This window comes from Numida meleagris, chromosome 5, assembly GCF_002078875.1.
Source record: "Numida meleagris isolate 19003 breed g44 Domestic line chromosome 5, NumMel1.0, whole genome shotgun sequence".
Lineage (NCBI taxonomy): Eukaryota > Metazoa > Chordata > Aves > Galliformes > Numididae > Numida > Numida meleagris.
This window is the reverse complement of record NC_034413.1, coordinates 50,852,164-50,876,465: the sequence shown is the minus strand read 5'-3', so window position 1 is coordinate 50,876,465 and position 24,302 is coordinate 50,852,164. Positions and strand designations below refer to the sequence as shown.

Genomic DNA, 24,302 nt, shown 5'->3' with positions numbered 1-24,302 from the left:
AGAATAACTAAAACTTAAGGATGATTTTGGCACACAAATAAATGAGTCATGCATAGATTTGGATGGCAAATGAAAAAGAAGTCCTAGAACAGTACTCCAAGAGGACTAACAGGGACAAAACCACACACACAAAAATCAAAGGAGAAGCTGGGATTTTGCAGCTCTGGCTGCCTGTAGCAGGAGGAGAGTGAACATTATGGCCAAAGTGGTACCTTACAATTCAGGTTACAACTTAGGAACAAATCAATCCTCCACCCAACCCACTCCAAAGTACAAGTTTAGAAGGGCTTGTGCCTGCAAACCTGTATTGAGCATTTTCTGTGTCGTAGAGAGAAACAAGCTGTAGGAGAAGTTCTGAAAGCTCAGGGGACAATATCTTCCCCATCCACACTGTTTCTAGGAAGATATGCCGAAATTCCAACACCAGAGGTGGAACAAACTTACCTCGGTTTTCATTTCTTGCTAGTTTACTGGGATAACTTCTATTCGCGGGTACATATGGCTCTGGAGGTGGCAAATCAGATATAGGATGAAAAGAAAATCTGCTTTCCCACTCATCTGAAAGAATCACAACAAAACACAAAACAAAACAGAACAAGATGCGTTTTACTGGTTAGTTGTGTGATATAGCTTCAGAAAAATTAACTGATACTAATATTGTATTTCTTACACGTTTTATATTGCAAAATGCTCTGATAGCTGAATACTGAATGAGCATCCTATCAGGTTATTTGCTGAGATCCAATTTTAATATGTTTGGTCCCAGTGGTTACAATTAGAAACCAGCATGTAAAGGCACTGTAGGTTCTGAACCCTGCAAACAGCTTAGGGAGAAAAAAAATGCATTTGAAACTCATCTGCCTTATCTGATGTGCAGAAATGATTCAAAAGTGCGGGTTACAGTTTAATTTTCTGCTTGTTTTTTCTAGCCTTATAAACATCAGAAATACCTACTTTGCCCGTCCATAATTAGGCAAAAGATTTATCTATCCTTTGCAAATAGACAACAACTCAACAGAAAAGCATAACGAATCTTTAAAACTCAGCTATCTTGAATCTCACCTTTTCAATAACCACTAGCAAGCAGAGAGAAACCTGACATCTTCAGCAGAGTTCTGACAATCTCTTCCCTCCTCTGTCTTTCAGCTTTCAGTTTTTGAGTCATCATCTAACTTGTTCTGACTTACAAGGAGTCTTAGTGCAGCTATGGCTTGAATTCATATTGCAGCCAGAACAATCCCCTTAGGACTTCTTCATGCACTGCAGCAAAGCTAAGTATGGAGAAGTGTTTCTTTTTTCTTTTTCCGTTATCCTCTTTTTCAGGCTATATTTCAAAGGGTTATTTTTAAGCCTATATTGACAGTTTTGCAGTCCTGTTCTACCCTCTGCCCCATGCTTTTTTTGCCACGTTAAGGCCAAAAGCCTCTTCACAGGCTCTGTGAGGGCAAGTAGCGGGAGCACGGCTTACCATCACCCGAGTCCTGGAAGCCGTTCCGGAGCGCTGATGAAGGCGGTGGTGGTGGCGGTGGTGCACCCGTTCCCGGTCGGTCTGGGGGAAGCGGTGGCCGGGGCCCACCCCTCTGGTTCTCCATCCCAGCCCGGGAAGGCAGCTGAGGAGCAGCAGGCAAAGCCCTTGAGGTGCTTCCATTCCTGCTGATGGGAGGAGGTGGTGGCAGGGGGCCTGGAGAGAACAGAGACAAGCACAAAAACACTCCTTGCCCCGATCTGTTCTGTGGTGGTACACTGCTGCTCGTGTCCCATGGCCTCCCACTAACAGAGCGCGGGCCAGTTTGGGCCTCGGGAAGAGCAGACCCCAGACCCACCTCTCCGCTCCCAGGGCTTGAAGGGGAGCTCACAACTTGCAGAGGTCAGAGGAGAAGGGCATACCTAAACACAAACGCACCTCAGCACCCATATTTCTGCCTCCCTCAGTTGCAGTCGCTCTGAAGAGGTGCCGGCACCTGAAGCCCATTTCAAACCACTCTAAATTACATCGGCCTCAATAAGCAGTTACAGTAGGAACTTTGTGGACTGGGGATCCCAGGCCGTACCCCACCAACTCCCCATGTGTCTACAACACAGTGAAGCAGAAAAGCTCTGCATGGCGACCGAATGCACAGCCTGCACAGGCTGGGAAAGTGACGCTCCCTGAGCAGCAGTACACTGGGACAGTAGATGAACCCACAGCTCGGACAGGAGGAGGCCACGTAGAGGGTGTGGAGGGCTGCACATGGCCAAAGGTCTCGGTACCTCTGCTTAGCGTAGTTGGGCAATTGACAATTACGTTCATTTTCTTAAATGCTTCCTTGTTCTGATGAAATCTAGTTACAGACACATACTGGAAAGCTTCCAGAATAGTTTTGCTCTCTAAGCCTTACTAAAACTCACTATCTACCTCAAACCATTGCAGAACAGTATCTACATTTATAATTTATATCTCTAGCTTCCTTCTGCTCATTGAGTCAGCAGAAAGGTAGTATACATTTACTAAAATCTGCATCAGAAAAGAGCTGAATAGGAACCTCCTGTGGAAGCAAAGGTTGTCACAGGAGAAGTTCCTGCAGTGTCCAAACAGTCACAGCTGTATTCTGCTGCGCTGCTCTGTGCTCCCCAGCAAATGTGAAATGATTCCTGCTGCCAGGCAGGCATGTGCCAGCCTCTGGTGAGTGGGCTGAGGTGCAGCTTCCTTGTGTTATGGGGCCCATATGTGCCCCAGCTCCTCCAGCTCCACAAGGAAAGCCATCAGGCACTAGGAGTCATGAGTCGCAATTCTTAAAACTTACAAACAGTGATTGTAAGAGGACAAAACATGTGATGAAATAACCCGATGGAGACAACACTATTTTCAGTCTCATTTGGAATCTGCATATAGCAGGTAATGATGGTTAGTCACGCTGCAGCAACTGCCTCCTGTTTAACAACTGTCAGATCAGCCTTCTATTAAAGTAACTTGTAATTTGCTGCAAGTTTTTGTGCCTCCCAACATGTAGAAGGCTGGGCTCTCCACTCATGACAACACTGCCATTAATTCACGCTGGCTGACTCAGGAAGGTGAATGCTGTCACCTCACAGGAGCTGGATGAAACAGGTCCCTGTCGGTACAGAACCTGGTGGGCAGCCCCGTCCTTGTTACAGCAACTAGACAAAACCTGCCCAGATCTGTGAGTTAGTCGGGAATGCACAATAACGTTTCTTGAGCCACCGTGGTGCCCACAAGCCCTCATTTTTCAACTGCAGGATCCCTTGTGCCCAACCACCCCATGCCCCAGCCCCTACCTGCTCGGCTGGGGGGATCCCTGATGGGCGGCGGGGGCCTCTCGCTGGGTGGTGGTGGCAGGGGGCCGGAGCGGCCACCTCCAGAGCTGGGTGCAGCAGGAGGCACCAGGGACAGGTTCCTCTGGGGCAGCCGTGGCATTTCATCACTGCTGGAAGGACCAGGGGGCACGGGGGGTGGCCCCGGCCTGCTAGGGGGTGGCGGGGGTGCAGGGATGCCGAGGGGTGGCCGTGGTGATGCGGGCACAGGCGGCTTGCTGTTTTGTGGTGGTGGCGGCGGCAGGGCCATGTCCCGGCTGGAAGGTGGCCGGTGCCCAGAGGGAGGTGGTGGCGGAGGTGGTTTGTCATCCACTGGTGAGCGGCCGGGTGTGGGTGGCAGTGGTGGTCTGCCCGAGAAGGGGGCTGCTGGGCCTGGGCCGGGCTGCCGCAGGGAGCCAGCTGACCCTGCGCCCCGGCTGCCTGGGAATGGCGGTGGCGTTGGCCCCAGGCTGGGCTGGCGGTTGAGGACCGGCACTGGCGTTGAGCCCCGGCCATGCAGGTTGGAGGCGATGGGCCGGGGTGTGCTGGGCACCGGTGGCGGTGTGGCCTCAGGCTTGGAACCCGCATCGGGCCTTGGTGGCGGCAGGCGGCTCCTCTGAGGGTCAGCAGCTGGGCTCCGCTGCCCCAGTGGTGGCCCTGGGAAGCGAGGTGGGCCGCTCGGTGCTGAGAATGGCTTGGCAGCAGCAGAGCGGGCTCCAGGCGGCAGTGCGGGTGGGCGGGCTGCCCCAGCATCTGAGCAGGAAGGAGAGAGACAGGGAGAGGGCATCAGCATCCATGGAGAGGGCCTTCCACACACAGCAACAATGGTGCTGGGACATAGCAGCCCAAGTGTATGGGGATGCTCCACAGCAACAGCTGGTCACAATCTCAGTGTTATTTGGGATCTGCGCCATGGCAGTTAGTTCCTTCCAACTCATGAGGAATGGCTTGTGGGGGACCCAAGCAAGTATACAGCCCTCATGCAGCAAGCAATAATGTTGGGGGAAAAGAAACTGGTGAAGAACAAGTATTTAATACCAGCAACTCAAAAGCAAAAGGAGCTGTAGCTTTGAAATGGTATGTAACAACTTAACGATTGCTGTCCAGCAAAAGGACTTTTCAACCCTTTCTAGTATCTGTGAGCTACTTGTGTACTTGTGTATGTCAGCAAGAAGGCAGCCAGCCTTGCAGTTGAAGAAACACTGTCCTGTCGTGCCAGGAACTTTTGCATTAATATAAGTTCCCAAAATAGACCATGACACAATAGAAAATACCAGCTCCGAGAGACTGTTTTGTACAAATGTGCTGAAAAATTACGTTAGTCCATAAAATATGCAAGATTCATAATATTTTATGACCCTTGTTGTCCAGTCCTCCTTCAACAAGCGTGAAATGCTACATCCTTCACTTTAGGAAACTCAATAGTTCCAGATCTCCTTTGTCTGAAGGGGCACGGGGCTCTGGGCAGCTGTTTGGCCAGCTAGAAGAACACAGCTTGTGCCCTCCAACTGCAGCACGCGCAGCAGCCAGCTGGGATGCCTCATGTACTCCCTAAGTGGTAAATCACACTCTTGAGGAGCTGACGCAGATGTACTTTCCAAATGGAAAGTTGATCTTTTTTCCTGGTGCAGAAGGGAGAAATAATCCAGAATCTTCTCGTGCTCCCCTCTGGTCCTGCACACTCACAGCTGAGGCAGGACCTGGCTCTGCTTTGCAGGCAGCCGTTCAACGTTGCTGAGATCTTTAGTTTTCATCAATAATTAGGAGGAATGGAAAGTAGGGCCTCACTTCTCCTTCATAAAACTTAGTATTAAGAATAAAACAAGATTCAAGATGAAGATCTCTAAGATATTTGAAGGCATTCTCAATCCCAGCAGGTAATTTATCTCTGTGGTATGTAATTAATGCAAGTAATGTGTCATTTACTTGTTTGCACTGAAATTACGAGGTCTTCCTTACCAGCATCTCGACTCGCAGCAGATCTGAGCTTTGGCATTCCCGCTTGAAAAAGGCCTCCGAGGCCAGGTGGTCCACCACCACTGAAGCCACCCCCACCGCTGCCAGCACCAAAACCCCCACCGCTGCCACCGCCACCTCCTCCAAAGCCACTGCCTCCTCCACTGCCTCCTTTGGGTTCTATTGGAAAAAAAAAGTCCACCATGTTATGTGGAGAAGTGAGAATGATCCTACAAAGTATTCTCTTTTATTACAGCAACACCTGTAAGTGGGGAAAAAAGAACAAGCTTTCAAAACACATAAGCAAGCCTTTGTTCAAGCTGGATTGTCACAGCCACCACCACCACCACTATTGTGCCATGGAGGAGGTGGTGCAATAAGCATAGCTATTGAGTTTTATTAAGCCATCACTTTCCTTTTGGCTGCTCTGGACTGGAAAGCGGAGAAAGAGTCACTTTGGAGAATTTGGAACTGAAAAATGGATGGAACCTCTGAGAATATCATGTTGTCTTTGTTAACGTCTGTGTAGCTGCTTTCCATTTCTTCATACCGTTGCTCCCTTATCCTTCACCTTCATTTCTTCATAAGCCAAGTGAAAGACAGCAAATGAGGAAGATGAGGAATGAGGGAGGAAGACAGAGGTGTTCTTCCCCCTGGGGGCATCTCTGGTGAATGCAGAGAAGTGGGGAAGAGATTTTATTTCTGATGACTTTCCTCTATGCCCAGAAAAGCAGTGAGATGATCATTAGCTGCCATTTTGTTCCAATATAAAGGAACTATTTTATCAGCCTCCATTTCCTCTCCTGTTTTTCTCTAACATTTCTCTCACCATTGAGATCACTGGTGCCTCTCCTCAACGTTTCTGCTGTGAAAACGTCAAGGCACCAGAATTACAATGACAGCATTCTCAGTGATAAATACAGGGAAGAACCCTACTTAGAACATCACTGCAAAACGAGCAGGCCCACAGGTTGGGATATCTGTGAAGATCAGCTCCCCAGTGACAGGCTACATGGTGGAGGATCAATGGCTTAATTTCTTGGTCTCTTGATTTCCACAACTTTGGGTGGGTAAAAGTTTCATTGACCGTAAAGTAATTAAAACCCGTAGATGAAAAGCACTTCTAATAATCCCACCCAGAAAAAAGGAGGAAGAATGTGTTCACAGGGGAATGTTTCACATCATCCCTCTGTTCTTAAGCATGTTGGCTCAGTTCTGCTCTGACTCACACAGGGTGTGAACCTCTGGAGAAATGCTGCTACTATGTTTTAGTCTTTCTTCATGATTTGTTAATTCACGTAAACAAGATAATAGGCCATATCATTTGAATCTTACTGTTTAGCCTTCCTTTAAACCCCTTAACTGCTCTTCTCCAGCTCATCAGAATAGCTAGAACATGTAACTTGACATTCGGAGATGATAAGTGTTTAAAGCTAGGTATCTGGCTGATGCTGGACTGTACCTATTTCTTTTTTTAAATTCCCATTTGCTCACATGTCTGTTGGTGTTTCCTTCTTTCCTCATCACCTTCCCATCACAGTTCAGCCTTTAATTGCATGGCCAGACCTGGACTGAGTTGTATCACATTTGTTAATCTGTCTGTAGAAATCTCTTCTTTCCCTAGGCAATAAATGCTACACCACTGCCACAGCAGGCCTTTGTTCCTTGCCTACCTCCTGTTTCTGATCTCTCTTCCTGATTTTTCCTACGGGGGCTTTTTCAGCCTTCCCCCAGCACACGCCATGGTGCGCAGTGAGAGCCAGCAGCAGCTCAGCTGGATGGAGACCTTTCCTCCACACAGGCAAGCTGAGCTGCTGCGCTGTGCCAGAGCACTGCCTGGCAGGCTGAGCAACGAGGCTCAGCCAAAAACATAACACCCCTAAGTCGCTCTGGCAGCAGCCAGGCAACGTGCAGCACAGCAGCACCCAGCTGGGGCTGTGGCTCTGACTGCTTCCAGTGGTATGGGTCCATTAATAAGCCGATGGTGCCATGCCACAGCTGCCCTTATTTTTGTGCACTTTCTTCTCCCTGCTGTCCTCAGTAGTGAAGGGAGTTTCTCTGCCTGAGCCGCCGCAGCTTCTCAGCAGGTCTCCTAGTAGGGTTTCCATGGTGTTCTGGTTTAAGCAAACGAGAAAATGAATTGCTTTATGAGAGTAAGCAAGCAAACCGATGCTCACATTTCAGAAGCAGTACTTGATTTCTCAGCTTACTTAATCCATGAAGAACAGAATTTATTTTTATGTATACCAGCTCAGGGCATTTTCTTTTACCTGCATCTCCCATGGCAGTTCAAACAATGAGAGATAAATAATTTTCTGCATTCAGATATATAGAACCATTCAAGTACACAAACTCAGACATGCAGAATCATACTTACTGTCTAGAATGGGAGCACTTCTGTCATTAGTAACAGTCTTCTTTAGCTTTTTTCCTTTGGTGATATCAGATAATAGAGCATTTCGTCCTGCCTGTTCTGACCTGCTAAGGGTTGGCTTTTCAGTATTTGCCTGCAAAATAAAAGTAAAAATGAGGAGGTAAAATAAACCCCAAATTTTAGATACACAGTTCTGCTCAAATATGGTAGTTACCTTAGACCTTAATTTCTATTCTAACAGTGCACTATGGTAGTGTGCCATATCTGGTTCTGTGAATTATGCTATAAGTAGCTGTCCTTATTTCTGACTCCAGGCCCCAGACACTGCTGCTACTCACAGTTTACTGGAAACAGAACACTTTTGTTTGAATTCATCTATTTTTTTTTTTTAATTCAAGAGTCTCTGATTTTTTAAAGCCAAAGCACATCTGTGGAAAATTACCGTTTTGGAGACTGAGCCTGGACAGACTACTAACACAATTTGATTAAACACAAAGACAGACATTTCTGAAAGTTGTAGTGAAAGTGGAAATACACAAATTCTGGATAAATCAGAAGAAAGATGGAGTTCTGGCTACACATACACGTTGGTGGTTATTTCTTATGGTTACTACATATGGTTACTTCTTCCAGGAAATGGTGGTTCGTGAAAAGATTTCTAACCTATCAGATCAGTGTTACGGAAGTTTCAGGAAAGGTGGTGTGAGCTGCCATGGAGGGTCCGAGCACAGAGCCTGTATTTTGCTTGCGTTGGGCAGTGACAGAAAGACTATGCCATGCTGTCAATCCGGGTAACCACCTAGGGCTTTGGTATGAAAACATTTGAGTACTTTACAACAGCATTTCCAGAAACTTTTTCTTTCTTGTCTGCCTGACAGAGAGCAAACACAGCCCAGGGCAGGTTCTGTTCCAGCTTAGGCTGATTGAAACCAGGTCCAGTGTAGTTTCACCCACTACACTGTGCCAGCAGTGGTTCTCATGCTTTCATACCAAAGACTGGCTGAGGGAGCTAAGCTGGCTAAGAACTATCCTTATAAAAAATAAAAAACGGGATTGATTTTTGCCTCAGGTTCTCTGAACCAGTTCACTGCCAGGTCATGTAAGTGTTAAGAGAGGGACAAGAGAGAAAGAGAGAGTACACGGCTGGGGAAAGGCAAGCGGAGAGCAAGACTTCAGCTCCTCCAAGATAGACAAGCTACCCCTCTCCACCCAGGATCCCCGCTCCAAGGCAAACAACCAGTATGGGAGGAAGAGGAAGCGAATGTGGCTAGTATCATCCATGCGGACAATGAAAGGGAATGAAAGTAATGGACCCTCTTGCAGGATCAATCAACCATAAACAAAATGCAGGAAAACCACACAGATACCATGCACACCATCGTCCACCAGTGTATCTGTATATCCCTTTCAACATGACAAGCAGCAAGAGAGGACAGCATATACAGTGCATCCACCTCCTACAGAACTTACCAAGGCCAGTGTTGGGGGTGGCGGGGGCGCAGGAGGGGGAGGCACAGGCATGGTGGAAGGCTGAGCTCCAGCTGATCTTGCTAAGAAATCTGCACAGCAAAACACAAAATGCAAAGACCCAGAGATTAATAAATCTGTTACTTTTTGGGGGCACTTTCTACAAACCAACCCCTGCATCTAACAGGCTTATCTATTATTAATATTATTTTTTAAGTAGTCTGTTAAAGCACTTCACATTTAATTGTATTGTAACAGCTGCATCCTTAAATAGGTGCTCCCTGCATCATCTCCATAGCCACACAAACTCTCAGATACACGCATCTAGTTCTGTACACACAATGCACAAAAATGTAACATGGTCACATGCAACAATAAATTACAAAACTGAACTCTGTTTAATCCAACAATCTTGTTCTTGTGGAATTATGGCAGGATAACCCCTTTGGTAAACCATCAACCCCTACTTCAACAAGGCACCATCCCTTCAGGATCGTACTCAAAAAGATATGATGCCCTTTTGAAGTCCTTCAGCTGCTGGAAGACAACAGACAACACCCCCTTACTATTCTGGATAGGGCGCAAAGGCAGACCTCTAGGAAAGACTCATGCACCTTCCCTCCCTCCTGCTTGCTCTGAAGAAGCCAGGCTCCACCAGAACCTCTGGATACACCCTCCTCCTTCTCAGAAGCAGCAAATGCAGCCATGCTCTGTGCATGTGCCCTGAGGAGGAAGAACAAGCAGGCTGCTGCGGAGGGGAAAGCCTGGCAGCCAGAGACCACTTCTCCAGCTCTGCTGCCTGAGACCAGCCGCCTGCTTTTCCCCCAGCCCACACAGAACTCCTCGCTGAGGGTAATTCCAGGACAGGCACATGCAGGATGTAGAAATTCACTGAAACTGAAATGCACTGTGGACTTTTTTTTCCCCCAAGTCACAAGGGCTTTTAGTAGCATTTCAGCACATTGCTATTGGGAATTGTGCCCACTGGAAGCTCTGGGGTTTTCCTGATGGTGCTGTGACATTTCAGTAGTTGCTGCCTGCCCCTAAAAATACTTTTGCTTTGAGGGACCTGCTGATGGGCTCAGCCCTGAGCTTGTGCAGGAGATGCAAAGAGGATTCCATGTTGGAGGCAAGGACCCAGCTGAAACTGGCCACTATGCATCTTGTATTTGTGCATGACAGGTCAACAAGAAGCGAATACAGGTTATTCTCCAGACAGCCTTGTGCTCATGTCCCCAGTGCAGTGACTTACAAGAATACGCACCTACCACTTTCTGAAGTTAACTGGTTTTGATAAAACCAGGGAGAACTGCAACAGCACATTCCCTGCCAAACTGGCTTCATGCTAGTTACAGCACACTTAAGAGCTAGAGTGAACATTAGAAGAATGTTCTGAATGAAACAAAATGGCATTTGCACTTCTTGCCTGAGGTGCATCACCACCTACAAGGTCTGCAGCGCCACAGAGATGCTCCATGATACTGAAAAATTAAAGGTTTGAAGGACAGCCATATCCCATCACTTGCTCATGCTTCGACAGAATTAGAATACCATTATAAACCCATACAAAAAAATGGCGGAGCTGCCTTCCCAGAAAAGAGCTTGTCTAAAAGGAGACATCTATGGATTTTGCCTGAAACCTTCAGGGAGAAAGGGGCTTGGAAAGGAAACGAGCACATCCCCCCCTAACTCTAGCTGACGAGGAGTTCAGAGCGGCGTGGCGTGGGGCAGGCGCAAGGCATTACCGCTATCTCTGGTGCGGGGAGGTTTTATTTTCCCCTGCTGCAGAAGCTGTTGCTCTTTCCTGTTACTGAGAAAGTGCAAGCAGAGCAGAGTGGAAGCTGACGGATGGACGGACTGAGAAAGAGGAAACTGTGCGAAGCCAAGTCTGCGCAGCGCTGTGCAAACACCGCAGTCACAAACCCTGCAAACTGACACAAGTTTCCCACCCACTCACCCTGCAGGAGTTACCTCTCCTATGGAAGCGTCGCCAGAGAGGCACAGCTTTCAGGTTCCCAGAATCTGCCTGAATCTGCTTGTATCTCAGACTTCCTTGATCCCAGCAATCAGTCCCTACATAAAACTCTGCTGAGCCCTATCCTTTCCTCAACTTATTATCCTAAATTCAGTACTTAAAATCTGAACTCTATTAAAAGAACTAAGACTAATGCTGCTTTGTTCAACTTCCTGTTTAAAAAAATAGTCAACAGGAAAATTATTTCTTGCAGCAGACCACAACCATCCTGTTTCTTAACACAGTCTTTTCACAGCTGCAGTTGTCTGTAACGTAACTGTGCCAGTAAGCTACTTCACCAAGCTTTTAACTCCTTCAACTGATCAAAACGAGAAGCTGCTCTCTGCACCGCTGTGGTAAGAGGCTGAAGCAATCCAGAAAACCCACCCCAAATCTTCTTGGTGCTCCATGTGCCAAGGGAAAGCTCCTTGAGCAGGGAGGATAAAGTTTGGTTTGTTATCAGACTTTTAAATAAATGCTTAAGGCAGCTCGAACCTGTGTGCAGCAAGCCAGCTAGCTGGTCTACATAGCGTCCTCTCCAAAAAAAACAGCATTTTTGCAAATGTGTAACTTGCCTACCTCTCTGTTAAATTATTGCTTTCTGTATGCTTGTGCTGTTCTTTTCTCCTTCCTTTTCTTCCTTGGGTTGTTTTGGGTCAGTTTCTTAAGAAACTGGTGAGGATAGAGGGGGAACAGGGTATCACTCAAAGCCTGAGCTCTCTAAGGAGAAGCCACTGCCCATGGAAGCATCCTACTACTCCAAAACCCTCCCTGAAACATTGCTTGCAAGGAGGTAATGGGCAGAAAAGCACTGGTACCTCCTGCTTGCTTATCCGTCCCTCCAGGGATATATCAGTATCTATCTAGTATAGACCTATGTATCTCTTCCTATATATAGTTGTATAGATACGTATGTGTATAGATACATGTACATATGTACTACACATGTAGTCAGTCTGAAAGTAATGCCTCCTATTTATATCCATGGAAACTACAACAGATACAAAGAGCACAACAACACTCTTTGATAGAGCAAGTTCTCTGCTACAACATACTATTTCTCAGCGTAGTCACCACCACTAGTTATGCATTTTTACCAGCAATGAACAAGAGCCTGCAAGTCAAAATCTGCATGGACATTCAGAACGTGGCTCATCTTTCACACTGCTGTTGCCGCTGCTGAAACGCACCACCCACCGCCTCACTGTGCTCACATCCACTGGGTGGTCTCCATAAGCACTCAGCAAACATCAATGAATGTCAGTGAATGCAATTTTCTCCTGCATGGAGGAATTCAGTGCCACACCTTTGCTCCATATGCACTTCCATGTCAGACACCACTCTGTCAGACGGCCCCTCTGCTGCCATCTGTCACACGGCAACAACACGTAACGGAATACTGGGGGGAAGGTTTAACCTCTACTGCCGTACCATTGACATTTGCCTCTGATGACAAGGGCCAATATAATAAAACAGGAGGCACTACTTTCAGAGCAGCCCTCGTATCTATAAGATCTATACTAATGCATATCTAGTTTCCACTCCTGTCCTGTTGAGAAGGATGCCTCTCGCTATGCCTGCAGTGCCAGTTGCACACTAGCAAGCACTTCTGGTACCGAAGGGCTTTATCAGCAGGATGGGTGGAAGCCAGACATGCCACTGCACACTGGCCAGCTTATCGTCCAGCTGCTACCAATCATGCCCTGCAGCCTGTGATTCAGCTGCTAGGAGGGCTGGAAAACGCAGGCGTAAGGCAAGTTTCTGAGACAGGCCAAACTTCAGCAGCATTGGCCTCAGGTTGTTCACACATAGTGCTCTTGCTTTGAAGCTGTGATACTTTCCGTGATATTTTCTTGGAAAAGATCTGCTGCCATGGATGTGACAATTTAGAGTAATTCTGGGTGGACAAATCGAACTAAAAGTGGTAATTAAATGTAAGGTGTTAATTAAATAGTCCTGGAATATGCCTTTTAGATGACTCCACTGGGTTACCCAGTGAGCGCACAGCACAGCACCAGACTCAAGTCCTGCCACTGCTTTGTTCACCGCCGCTTTGCACAAAGCACAGAGGTGTCCCAGGATGCAAAGTGCAACTCTGCAGCTAGAGGGAAGCTTTGGCTTTTGTCTTATTTGTCAGCAATGGACTCAGGGTTCATTATTTGCTCTCAGTCAGTGGGAAAGAGCCTATTTTAAGGAACAGACATTAACTCCAATTGCTAACAGCTGACATCATAAAATCCATGCAATAGTAACTGATAAATTTTACCTACTGAGTGTGCTAACAACAGAACTGTTAGTAACATTCAGTTTCACAGGGTATTGAAAAAGAACTTATTTCAAAAGAAAGTTGGAAGGAAACCTAGAATGCGCGTTCTTGTGCATTTTCTAGTCAGCAGTGTCCATTATCGCTGCTTTAGAAAAGCTACATGTAAATATTAGGCTTAAATAAATCCTAGTACTGCAGCAGCAAGAATTAAGGTAGCTATTACCAAAATGCCAGCCTCTGGGCTCCAAAGATGGAGCACGTTACGATATGCAACACATCTCGATAAGAACTAATTGCATCCCAAAAAAACCAAAGCTCAGGAGAGACTCAGAGCGTGTCACATTTGGCAAAGAGCCCCTGCCCTACCAAACAACCCACACGCAAAAGTGGCACTACACCGAAACACAAGTTCTGGGCATTTCAGTTTTAATTCAGTACCTCAGAGATCTCCTCAGGAGTGTGACAAGTGCCAAAGAGGGACATTTTATGTGGGATGCACAGCATGAACAACTGGGCTGCAGCTGCAGGGCTCGCCTGCAGTCAGCCATTTTGAGGCGGTCCAGGCACCCCTCGCACGCACTGAGTCACAGGCAGACAGACAGCTCGCTGCGGTTAATCGCTTCCTGCATGATTAATTTCCAAGCAGAAAAAGAGGAAGGAACAAACAACTGCAGAAATAAAACAGAAACGATAGAACCCAAAGGGGAAAAATATGCAGTCACCAATTAAATGGTGATTGTCCCTCTGTGCAAAAGGACTCAAAATCCAAACCAGTATTGATGTGGTTCTTTCAAAACATATTGCTTCCACTTATGGAAGAAAAAAAATTAAATACAAATTTAAGGAAATAGGCTTGATCACCAAGTATTTTGCTAAGGTGGCTCTCAGTACAAAAAGGACAGCTAACTAACCACATTACAAAATAGTTGGAAAATGGTTTAAAAACAATTGTTTTTCCATGGGAAAAAAATATCAGTTCCACACAGACAAAAATATTTTTTCATGAATCGTTTTCTAACAGAACACACAACTATTGAACTGTTTGGATTTACCCACATCCCTCACTGCTCCCCTTGCCCTCGGTGGGCCCAACACCGGGAGCACACAGATTCCATGCTGCAGTCCCGTGCAGCAGGTGTGCAAGAGTGGGGATGGGCGTAAGGAGAGTTCCAGGGGACGCCAAAGGTACCCACCCTGCACAACACCGTGCCAGTAAATGTCACCCGAAAAACATGACACATTTCTCTTCTCTCCTTTTTATTAAAGCAAGAGCTTGGTTTTTAAACAAATAGAAACTTGTAAACACATATAAATAGATGGTTTTAACCCCCTTAAGGGCTCAGCACTGACACCGAACGCATTGCAGCGTGAAGCTACCTGAACAGACCGCAGAGGAATTCCCCTAGATGGTGGAGGAGGAGTATTCAGAGCCTCCCTGGCCTGTCAATTGCACACACAGAAATTTGGCAAAGCCTCCAACAGGTGCTGAAGTGACCCCACACAGATGCAACTGAGACCCATTGGGATGCTTTGTACCCACCCTGTACTTTGCTCTAGCAGAAGAACTGGGTCTATCCTCCTCTTAACTGGGATAAAGGAGGCAAGTGACAACTGAAATGCCCCTCTCAGTGTTTCTGGGTCCTTTAAGTGCTCTTTTAGGGGTGGTTTTCACTGAAACTGCACTGCTTTTGGTGCAGGGGTGACAGGCCTGCAGAGAATGGCACAGGGTGTGAAAAGGTTGGTTTTCTCACCCTGCCCAAAGCAAGCTGAGGTAGGAGACGAGGCACCAATGTTTCATTCACTCTCACAACCACTTCCAGAGAACTGCAGGGTCCAAAGAGAAACTGACAGGAGAAATTTCTTTAGATGCACGAGGCCCAGGGAAATTCTGTGGAGATGCCATCTCCAGAGAGAAAGTCCATTTTATCTGGGACAAATGCCAGTGCACAACCACAGGATGCCAAGAGCAGCCTTGTGTGCTTGTTGCCCATGGCAAGTTGTATGCAGCAGACCTCCTCTGTCACCCAAGAGTTATGCTGCAAAGAGCCAGCAGTGCTGCATCCATGGAAAATTACAGCTAAGAACTAGGCCACTGTGGTGTCAGAATGTTGTTTTAATCCAAGTATTTTAAGAAGTTTTTTTCTTCTCGCTGACATATTTTTCAAGATATGTGGAGGATCGCTGGCAATGGCAAGCTGTGAATGACTGCCACAGTCACCACTACAGTTGCTACTTGGAAGAAAAAAGCAAAGCTTTTGATCATTTAAAGAGTTTGGATGTTGACTTGAGAAAAGATGACAATTCAAGAGCAAATATGCTATAGCTCAAAGTACCTCTCTGAAAATAGCAGCTGCTTCCATCCAGCCCATGCTGCTGGAACTTCTTTCAGCCAGTAATTACAGAAATACTTCTGCCTGCTGGGACTCTGGGAGATGGTTTCTGCACCCATGCTCATGGCCGATCCACAGTGAGCACACATGCCCAAGTGCCATACTCAGCAGGAAGTGTGGCCGATGCAGCCAGGACATTTCCGGTCATGGGATGTATCCCAGCCCTGGTGCCTATGGGACACCACCTGTGACCCTGTAGCTCACTCTGTCTCAAGAAAAGAGAAGCCTTTTCCCCCAGACCCTCAATAAAGAAATGTCCAGCAGCAAACAACTTCTCTCCTGGGCAAAAGTGATGCTTAAGGACCAAGCTGCTGGTATCCGAGCTTTTACTTCAGCTGTCCAGAGCACAGTTGTCTGCAACATTCAACCATCTATCATCCAAAACAGCTTTTGGACAGCCCAAATGTTTGAAACAATGCAGAAGACTGTATTATCCTAGGCACGCTGCCCAACAGAGCAAATGTGGGATTCACCCAGGCTCGAGGTAAGTAAGCCTCAGCACACAGTCCTAAAGAAAGGGACCCTTGTTTTGGTGCTCTACAGGGGCTATAGGGCTACACTGTCCACCTGGGCACAACATAACAGAGTGGAACACGGATCTGATGTCTTCCTCCATCCTACTCTCTCATCTGTTCCTCCCTGTGCACACTGTGTTCATAAAACACTGTTCCTAATACATAGTCTAAGAACTTCTCTCTGATGGGGCTGCTTTTTCCAATGCCTCATTACTACGGAAGTGATCACTCAGTGTCAGAGGATGCTCAACAGCACGTGCTGTGCCACACAGCTTTCTCCCAGACATGTTAGTGGCTTTAGGCACAAGGAGCTGTTGGTAGGGTGAACAGTCTGGCTCGTAAGTTAAGGCTTCTCAGAATTGCCTCCTACTTCAATCAACCCTAACTCATAAAAAAGAGTACTACGCTAAGTTATCCACCTAAAGAATAGGATGACTTCTGCCAGCATCAAACATGTGGACATATCCTCACCACACAGTGTTGCTCAGCTTTCCAACCTTATTAACATAGGGAAAATAACATCTTTCTACACTGGCTTCCCTGCATTTTGACTTTCAACCTGAATACATACAACATACAGACCAAACCCAAGTACATACAACAATAGAGCTTTTTCTCTATTTTTTAGGATGCTGCACATCTGACCACTTGTTTGCTTTGTGAAGCAAGAACAAAATTTTGCCATTGGAACCAAACTAACAGAAGCCTGGAAGGTTTTTTTTTTCCCTCTTCTTTCCACTGTTTTGTGGTATAAGAGGCCAAAAAAGTATCAGGAATTAGGAGTTAGCCTGAACTGTTGCAACTTTCAGCCAGCACAGAAATAAGTAATGGGAACCAAATTTGGTGAGTGAGCTCTGGGATGCTGCTGGAGGACTTCTGCTGACCATGGTTGCGTACTAGGGTGCCACAGGTCCACCTTGCAGCGGTGCCTGCAAGGTGAGGGGCTTCTCCACCTGTCAGCTCCAAGGCTGGGTTGAAAGGCTCCTGCCTGGAGGCGCAGGTTATGTGGCAGGAGCTCCAGGGCCTCTACTGCCTTCTCTGCCGTGCCCAAGGCACAGTAGCTATGGGGCAGCTCCCAAGCTGTTCTCACTCACCACCTTCTTCTGACCAACAGGAGGACAGGCAGCAGCGGTAGAAAGGATTTTACTGTAACAAAGGCACACAGGAAAAGATTAAGGACCTCACGCTGTCAAATTATTATTACTCCTCCACAGGCCTAAGTCTAGAATTCAATTCACTTCAGTTTTCCAATAGGGTTTCTTAATATAAAGCATTTTCTTTATCACGATCAGCTTATTCTTACTAAACCTGCAGTGAACTGTGACTGGTCTACTAAAGCCAGCATCTATAAAATAATATTAAAATGGTGACTCCCTCTAAAGGGGAAATATCTGAGGCACATCAGGGCCAGACACGTGGAATGAATTTCAAACACTGTTTTCCAATCCCACTCTACTGTAAATATTGCAATATTGCTATAAGAATGCTGAAAAACTACAGTGTGATTAGTTCAGATTTCACTTCAAAAGCCCAAACAAAACACTAAGTGGCCAGGACAGTCAGCAGGGAAAGACAACCACACAAGCCAGACTGCATTAGAGTTTTTACAATCCAGGTGTCGACATGAATTAGAAGGTAACTCGAATACCTGTCCTTAGAGAAGCAATCAAAGACTGATGTGTCCAGAGTGTGGGAAAAACAAAACAAAACACAGCCCCAGATCTGCATAATGTAAGGCAGCTCACTCAGCCACAGACAGCTCAGAAAAACGAGTACCACCTCAGAGCCAGATTACTGTCAGTAAAAGCCTCTGTTCAGTGTAGCTAGCCCCGTAAATCAGTTCTGCGAGAAACAGGCGACTAGGTCTGGTAGAGATTTTAATTAAAAAGAAAAAAATATTTTCCATTCCGAGAATTAATTTTGGACAATCTGAAGCTGCAAAGCACCGAGACTTCAAATCTTCTCTAAAATGGATGGAGATGGAGAGTCTGATTTTAGTCTCATGAGTTAATGGAAAGGCTCAGGCCAGTTTTCGGAGGGGGCTGGATGAGAACTATTGTGCCTTACAACTTTGCTGAAAGTGTTTGAACTGCTTGGGAAGATCAGACTTCACAATTAAGAGTACACCCCAAGAAACCTCCTGTCTTTCTCTGCCATGCAAGGCTTTGCACTGTAGCCTGGGATCATTCGTGAGGCCATGAATCATATCTGCACATAAGGAATGCATTTGAGGAATGCTGCACTCAGCAGTCAAGGATGGTGCTGCCTCCCACAACACCATCTTGTGGATGCATAAGGCTGGGGGGGAGGAAGGACCACAGCCACAAACTGCCCAGAAATGCCATCACTTGTGTTCAAGCATTGCTGGCACCCTGCTTCATGAATCTGGAGAGAGCAAACTGCAAGGCACACTGTCATCTATCTCAATGGACCAAGACCTACTGAAAAACAGACCACAAACCAAAAAGTTGCATCAGACCTTACAGACTTACTTGACACTAAATGAGGACTCACTCTGCATATGACTTATATCCCATGCTTGCAAACCTTACCTGACCTGCAAAAAGCTGCAAAATAGCATTTGATCTGCCATTTAAATGCTTATTTTAATTATTTGACCGTAAAAAGTTTAGCTTTTTTTTTTGTAGACTCTGTTGGGTTGTTACAAAGCAATTCTTTTCTAATTCCCAAAGGGACTGATTAAAATTTGAAAATAATAAAGCAAAATAAAAAATGGACTTTTTCAGCTTATTAAGGTATAAATGAATACATAAAAAATAAAACCATTTCTTTGAATAGTTAAGTGTCTTAAGTATTTACTATGATTGGTATTTTATTATAGATCGTCCTCTGAGAATAGTTATGAAAGGAAACTTTTTCTTATATAATGTATGTAATAACTAACATTCAGTTATTAAAAACAAATATCACTTTTAAAGCCTGAAGCATTCTGAAGCTGTGCAGTGTACACTGGGTATGTGCACATGCAGGGAGTTGGATAACAAAGTGTCCATTTGCACAAGCCATCAAAGCAGCTCTCAGCATCCATTCTCGCTGGCTTGGAAGAGGGCCTCTGCCCTCTGAGGTTTGGCCTGCTGTGTATTTTGTGTTAAGTCTGAGAAAGCTTTCAGATGGGCTGCTATGGTTTCAGTAATTATTTTAAAAGGTTCTCGGCAATATAAAAACAAATCTGTGGAAGGGATTTCAAAATCAGGATGGAAATACTAGGATGAGGGAAAAGTAGAAGCAAAAAGTAATCCAAAACAAATGGGGTCTGCTGTAGCAAGCAGCCCTCTGGGCCCCCCCCAGTCATCTCTTCTGCATGCTGGAGCCAGCCTTAGCTCAGCCCAACCTACCCAGATACCGCAGCCAAAAGGTGATCATCTTTCCAGAAGGATCTACAAAGCTTTAAAAGCTCTGACCAATAAAAACAAAACAAACCCCAAAGTCCAAGGTGAATTGAGGATAAGACACTCATTTGAGTTTTCAGTATCCTACCCTACCTGATCTTTGTTTGAAATGGATGCATTTAAAAACAAATAGAAAAGCAACAGTGTTATTGAAAACATACTATTTCAGGTGCGAATTTACACGATCATCTAACATCCTGCCAGTACCAGCAAATGGTGTCTCATTCTAACCCAGTTAAAAACAAGTTCAAAATGCTATGTTCCTGCACTATCGGTTTATTTGCCTGGTTGGAAGCCAGCAAGAAACTTCTCCTGCAACTTATTTCAGAGAAGCAGATAGAGGAAGCAATAAATTATTGCTATTAAAATATTGTACAGTAAGAAAACTCAAAAACTACATTTATATGGCCTGTACAAAATGAATAGACCAGATAATCATTAAATAAAGTAGATTTAAGGTTGCCATTATCTCCATATCGCTTGATTCTTTGTATTACCTATAAATCCTACTAAATCAGACCATCTTTTCCTCTATTAAAAAACAACAGATTTTATAACATACTCATATTAACTGTGTTAATCCATTGCCTTTATTGCTACATCAAGAAAAGACTGATTTTAAAAATCTAATTTTTTATAAAGATCTATCAGCTCTCCTCAGCTGATAGGTACTATGGTATCACTCCAGACCTACAGGGACTTTTACCAGAAGAAGGTAGGGTCCAAAAGTAGTAAAATGAATATGTATGATAAATTATGAGGACTGCTGGTTCAAGCTCCAGGAATAATGCAGCCTACTGGCAGGAAAGATGAAGAACTCTGTTCCCCTGCAATTCTGAGCCCATCACATGCCTTGCCCTGAGCTGGCCAGCACTTCCCTGCCTCCCAGACGAGTTACGGGACAAAATGAACCGCTACCAAATGGAAATACACGCAGAATGCCTGCAGAGGATCTCCTGCTCCACGCAGGCTTCTTGCAAAGAGCAGCTCCAAAGAGAATTAGGGCTTTGGTGACCGCCCTGCAGGTCACCACCAGCGCATGGGCCATCCTGGGTGGAGAAGCAAAGGCAAGAGGTGCCTGAGACATGCTGACTGCTTGGCCAGCAGGGGGGTGAGCTCCAGATCAGCCTCATGAACTGAAACCACATGAGGGAGGCGGAATGGGAGGAGTGACGCTAATGGAGATCATCGGGCAAGGAGCCTGCAGTGCCAGGATGCTCTTTCAGATTGCCATTCAGGGAAGGACTGGTGGAAGGGCAGATCTCTGTTTGGTTTTGGCTTGAGTCCGTGTGAAGCAATACAAAACCAACCCACAGTGCACTGAATGCCTTTACATGTGTAACGAGAGACCTTAGCCTTCAGTGTCAAAGCCTGCCTGTATGCTAGGCACTGAGGTAGGCGTGGCACTCATGTTCTGTTCCTATCACCAACAATTTCCATTTGGTCCAATCTGGAAAACATCCTGACTAATACAGGGATGAAATTTTCTGTTAAATATTTCCAATGCTGCATTTTGGCAAGAAAAAACATCGAGAGTTACTTGGAAAAGGAAGGCACAGCGAAGAGATGTTTCAGTTATTTTACAAATAAGCTGCCAAAATGCAAAAAAAAATTGCAAATCCAAGCAATACAAGTAATTCTCCATATTTATACCACCATAAGCTAAGAGGAGATCAGAGCACTGACCAACCACAACTACCTTTTAATTCACTTTCTAGGGTACAGCTATAACAAAATTCAACTCAAAATAGCCTTGTAAAGCTGTTTTTACACACATCTTGGAGGCTGGTCTACTCTTGCAGCAGGACTTGACTGCATGAAATGAAGCCCCATGAGGTGTGATAACACTCGAACAGCGGATTCAGTGTTTACCCCTGGCACTTCAACTGAAGACTCAGCCTTGATGTTGAGGTTATGAAATTTGCACATATGCACCTGGGTACTCACAGGACACATCTGCAGTGGATGATGCCAATTTAAACAGCCACAGCCAGGGCACACAGTTAAGCTGTCCATACTTACTCAAACATTTTCATTGTCCAGTTTAAAGCCCCATAATTAAGTACAGTTTCTGAAGTCTTTATTTATGACATATGCTTCTTTATTTATTTTGGCAATTATCTAATAGACGACAAAGTATAAGTTCTGTTTTGTATCAGCCTGTGGTTCTTTTAAGCTCAGAGCAATTCTAACATTATATTAAAAACTTCTCAGCCTTAATTCATAGGTTCCCTGCTATACCTAGAAAGGATTAAGTCCTCTATTTTTGTGTTGGTATACTGCAGTATTCAATAATGTGTTCTTGGAAAATGAAAATAATAAAGACAAATGGGAAGTTACCGCACTGCTGCCAGCACAAAGCTCTCCCACTGACCGCCCACATCTATCACTGCCTGGTACTGGGAGGGCCTTGAGGTGAGCTAGTGCCACTAGAATTGGCAGTGGGAGGACACAGACGGGGACTGGATGGGTCCCAGTGTCCTGTAGAGGGGGCTTGTTTAAAGCCTGGCACAAGTCAAACCCAAACCAACCAAGGATAACAAAGTGAAAAACACCCTTCTGCTTTCCTCCACATCTCTGATTATAGAAGTCTTTGCCTCAATTTATTTCGCCTTGGAAACAACTTTTTACAACTGCAGATGGCAAGTACTTACTCAGCTAGTGAGCAAAGAGAAGTTGGAAGAATGAATATTAACAGGTTCTGCTGAAAAAAAAAAAAAGGCAGGGCAACGTCTTCCATGGATCAACAGCAACCGCTAGCCAATATTCCCCTAAACAAAGAGGGAGCACATTCTACAGTGCACTTCTGGGAAGGAAACAGCATGACCAGACCATGTGCTGTGGCAACCCTGGCTGTCCTGCACCCAGTGCCATGGCTCAAACCACACTCCAAAGCTGGTAGATCCCACACATCAAAGCAGAGTCTCTGCCTGAGACACTGACAGTTAAACAAAAGCATTTTCATTCTGCTGTCTGCATTCTATTTCACTTATTCATATTCCATCCATTTTCCAGGACCTTTGACAACCAAGTGTTCCCATACAGCTAGGTGCTCCAAGGTGATGCATCACACTGTGGTAACATCACACACAGGGTCACATCTAGCTGACAGTGCATGTACCCTCCCCATGCAGGGTGTCTAGGGAGCAGCTGATTTTGGAGATAATTTGCCTCCATGCAAGAGGGCAGACCTAGCCAAGCTCCTGCTGGTGTTCAGAACAGTTTTTTTGGTATAAGTAATAGTAGTTTGGTGCTAGAGAAGGTATATATGGCATACGACCCCTGTGAAAAAAACATCCCCACAAAACAAAGAGCAGCTGCATACTCTCCATTCAACACTTGCATTTCCTTTTTAGCACGTACTTAATTGGCAGGTCCTCTTACTCCACATGACTGTTCAAATTCATCTTCATTAATGCCAATCTACCAAAAGCTCAGAGGAAAAAGCTTCAGGCTGGTCTGCACAGGGCAGATGCCCTGACACAGCAGGTATTTGGGGTTGGCAGCCAATTTCCCCTTTAATTTCTTTTAACAAGAGTGGCTGTCCCAGTTGTTAAACCCTAGCTAAAGTTAGCATCACACTTGCTGAAGCCTTTAAAATGTGGCTGAAACTTTGTTCAACTTGTCCGAACCGTCTGGCCAGTTACACGGGGCAAAATCAAACTGGGTTTAAGTAAGTTTGGAGACTAAGTTTAGCACATGGCAGACTGAAGTAAGACTCCTAGCACCTCTTCTTTCCAAAACCAGAATTAGTAATTAAATGTAGAGTCAAGAATCACCGCAAATCTGAGGCCATAAGTTTCTAGCAAAAATAACACTTCTTCCAAACTCATATGTAGAAACTCTGCAAGCTTCTGTATCTGGACCAAATCCACAGCTGGAAGGAAGCTTGGTGTTGGTTTTATCAGGTCATAAGACATTATTACTCTCATAAAGTCTACACTCTCTCTTCAACTGTAGTCCTGATGACCAGTAATCCTCAAACAAGTGATTTTGCAAAGATCCCCATTTTCTTCTGTATCTGTCAAGGTGCCTGTTATGTGAGCCAAGTCTGTAGCCAAGTGCTGTTTCATGTGAGCCCTGATCCATCAAAACTTTCCACTAGGAAATTTTGTTCCTCAAAGACCAAACTGTTTTTGCACTGCCAGTGTGAAAGTTTGCTATTAGTACCAGAGTTTTGAGATCCATGATAAAAGTGAGCTGTTCTCTGTCTTTCACTCAAGAAAGCAGCACAGCCTAGCTTTCCAAGTCTCCCTTTCATACCGGGAGCAGACCTCGCCAGCTGCTAGCGATAACTCAATACTCTCACAGTACACAACATAACAAACTCACTTTAGCAGGTGATGCTACAAGGAAAAGAGCAAAATCTCAAGAAACTCAGGAGCAGCATGCCACTTGCCTTCCCTGGAAAGCGGAGCATGGGATATATTGTACCACAAATATGAAATTGTTTATTGTCTTTAAAATAACTAACCAGCTTTCATCAATAACCAGCAAAATATAAAGTTACTGACAACAAGGAGACTAAATACAGGCTGGAAGATAGCGAAGATAGCACATATATCCTTCCTCTTCCTTTGAGCCACAATACCATTCCTGGCAATTATTTGTCTATTTTT

General features: G+C 45.4%; 1 protein-coding gene across 3 annotated transcripts in view; it reads right to left on the bottom strand.

Moving 5' to 3' along the window:
- The window catches only part of WIPF1 (WAS/WASL interacting protein family member 1), a 50,324-nt gene that overhangs the window by 5,560 nt on the left and 20,462 nt on the right, over positions 1–24,302 (bottom strand). The window contains exons 1-7 of one of the 3 annotated variants that reach the window (XM_021400340.1): positions 11,046–11,221; positions 9,092–9,180; positions 7,625–7,754; positions 5,251–5,427; positions 3,277–4,044; positions 1,469–1,681; positions 445–558 (exon numbers count right to left, since the gene is read on the bottom strand). In XM_021400340.1, the coding sequence (XP_021256015.1) occupies positions 445–558; positions 1,469–1,681; positions 3,277–4,044; positions 5,251–5,427; positions 7,625–7,754; positions 9,092–9,142 (1,453 nt within the window). In that variant the 5' untranslated portion in view covers positions 9,143–9,180; positions 11,046–11,221. Of the gene's footprint in view, positions 1–444; positions 559–1,468; positions 1,682–3,276; positions 4,045–5,250; positions 5,428–7,624; positions 7,755–9,091; positions 9,181–11,045; positions 11,222–24,302 lie in introns of those variants that run through there. The other 2 variants (XM_021400339.1, XM_021400338.1) reach the window with 2 other exon arrangements.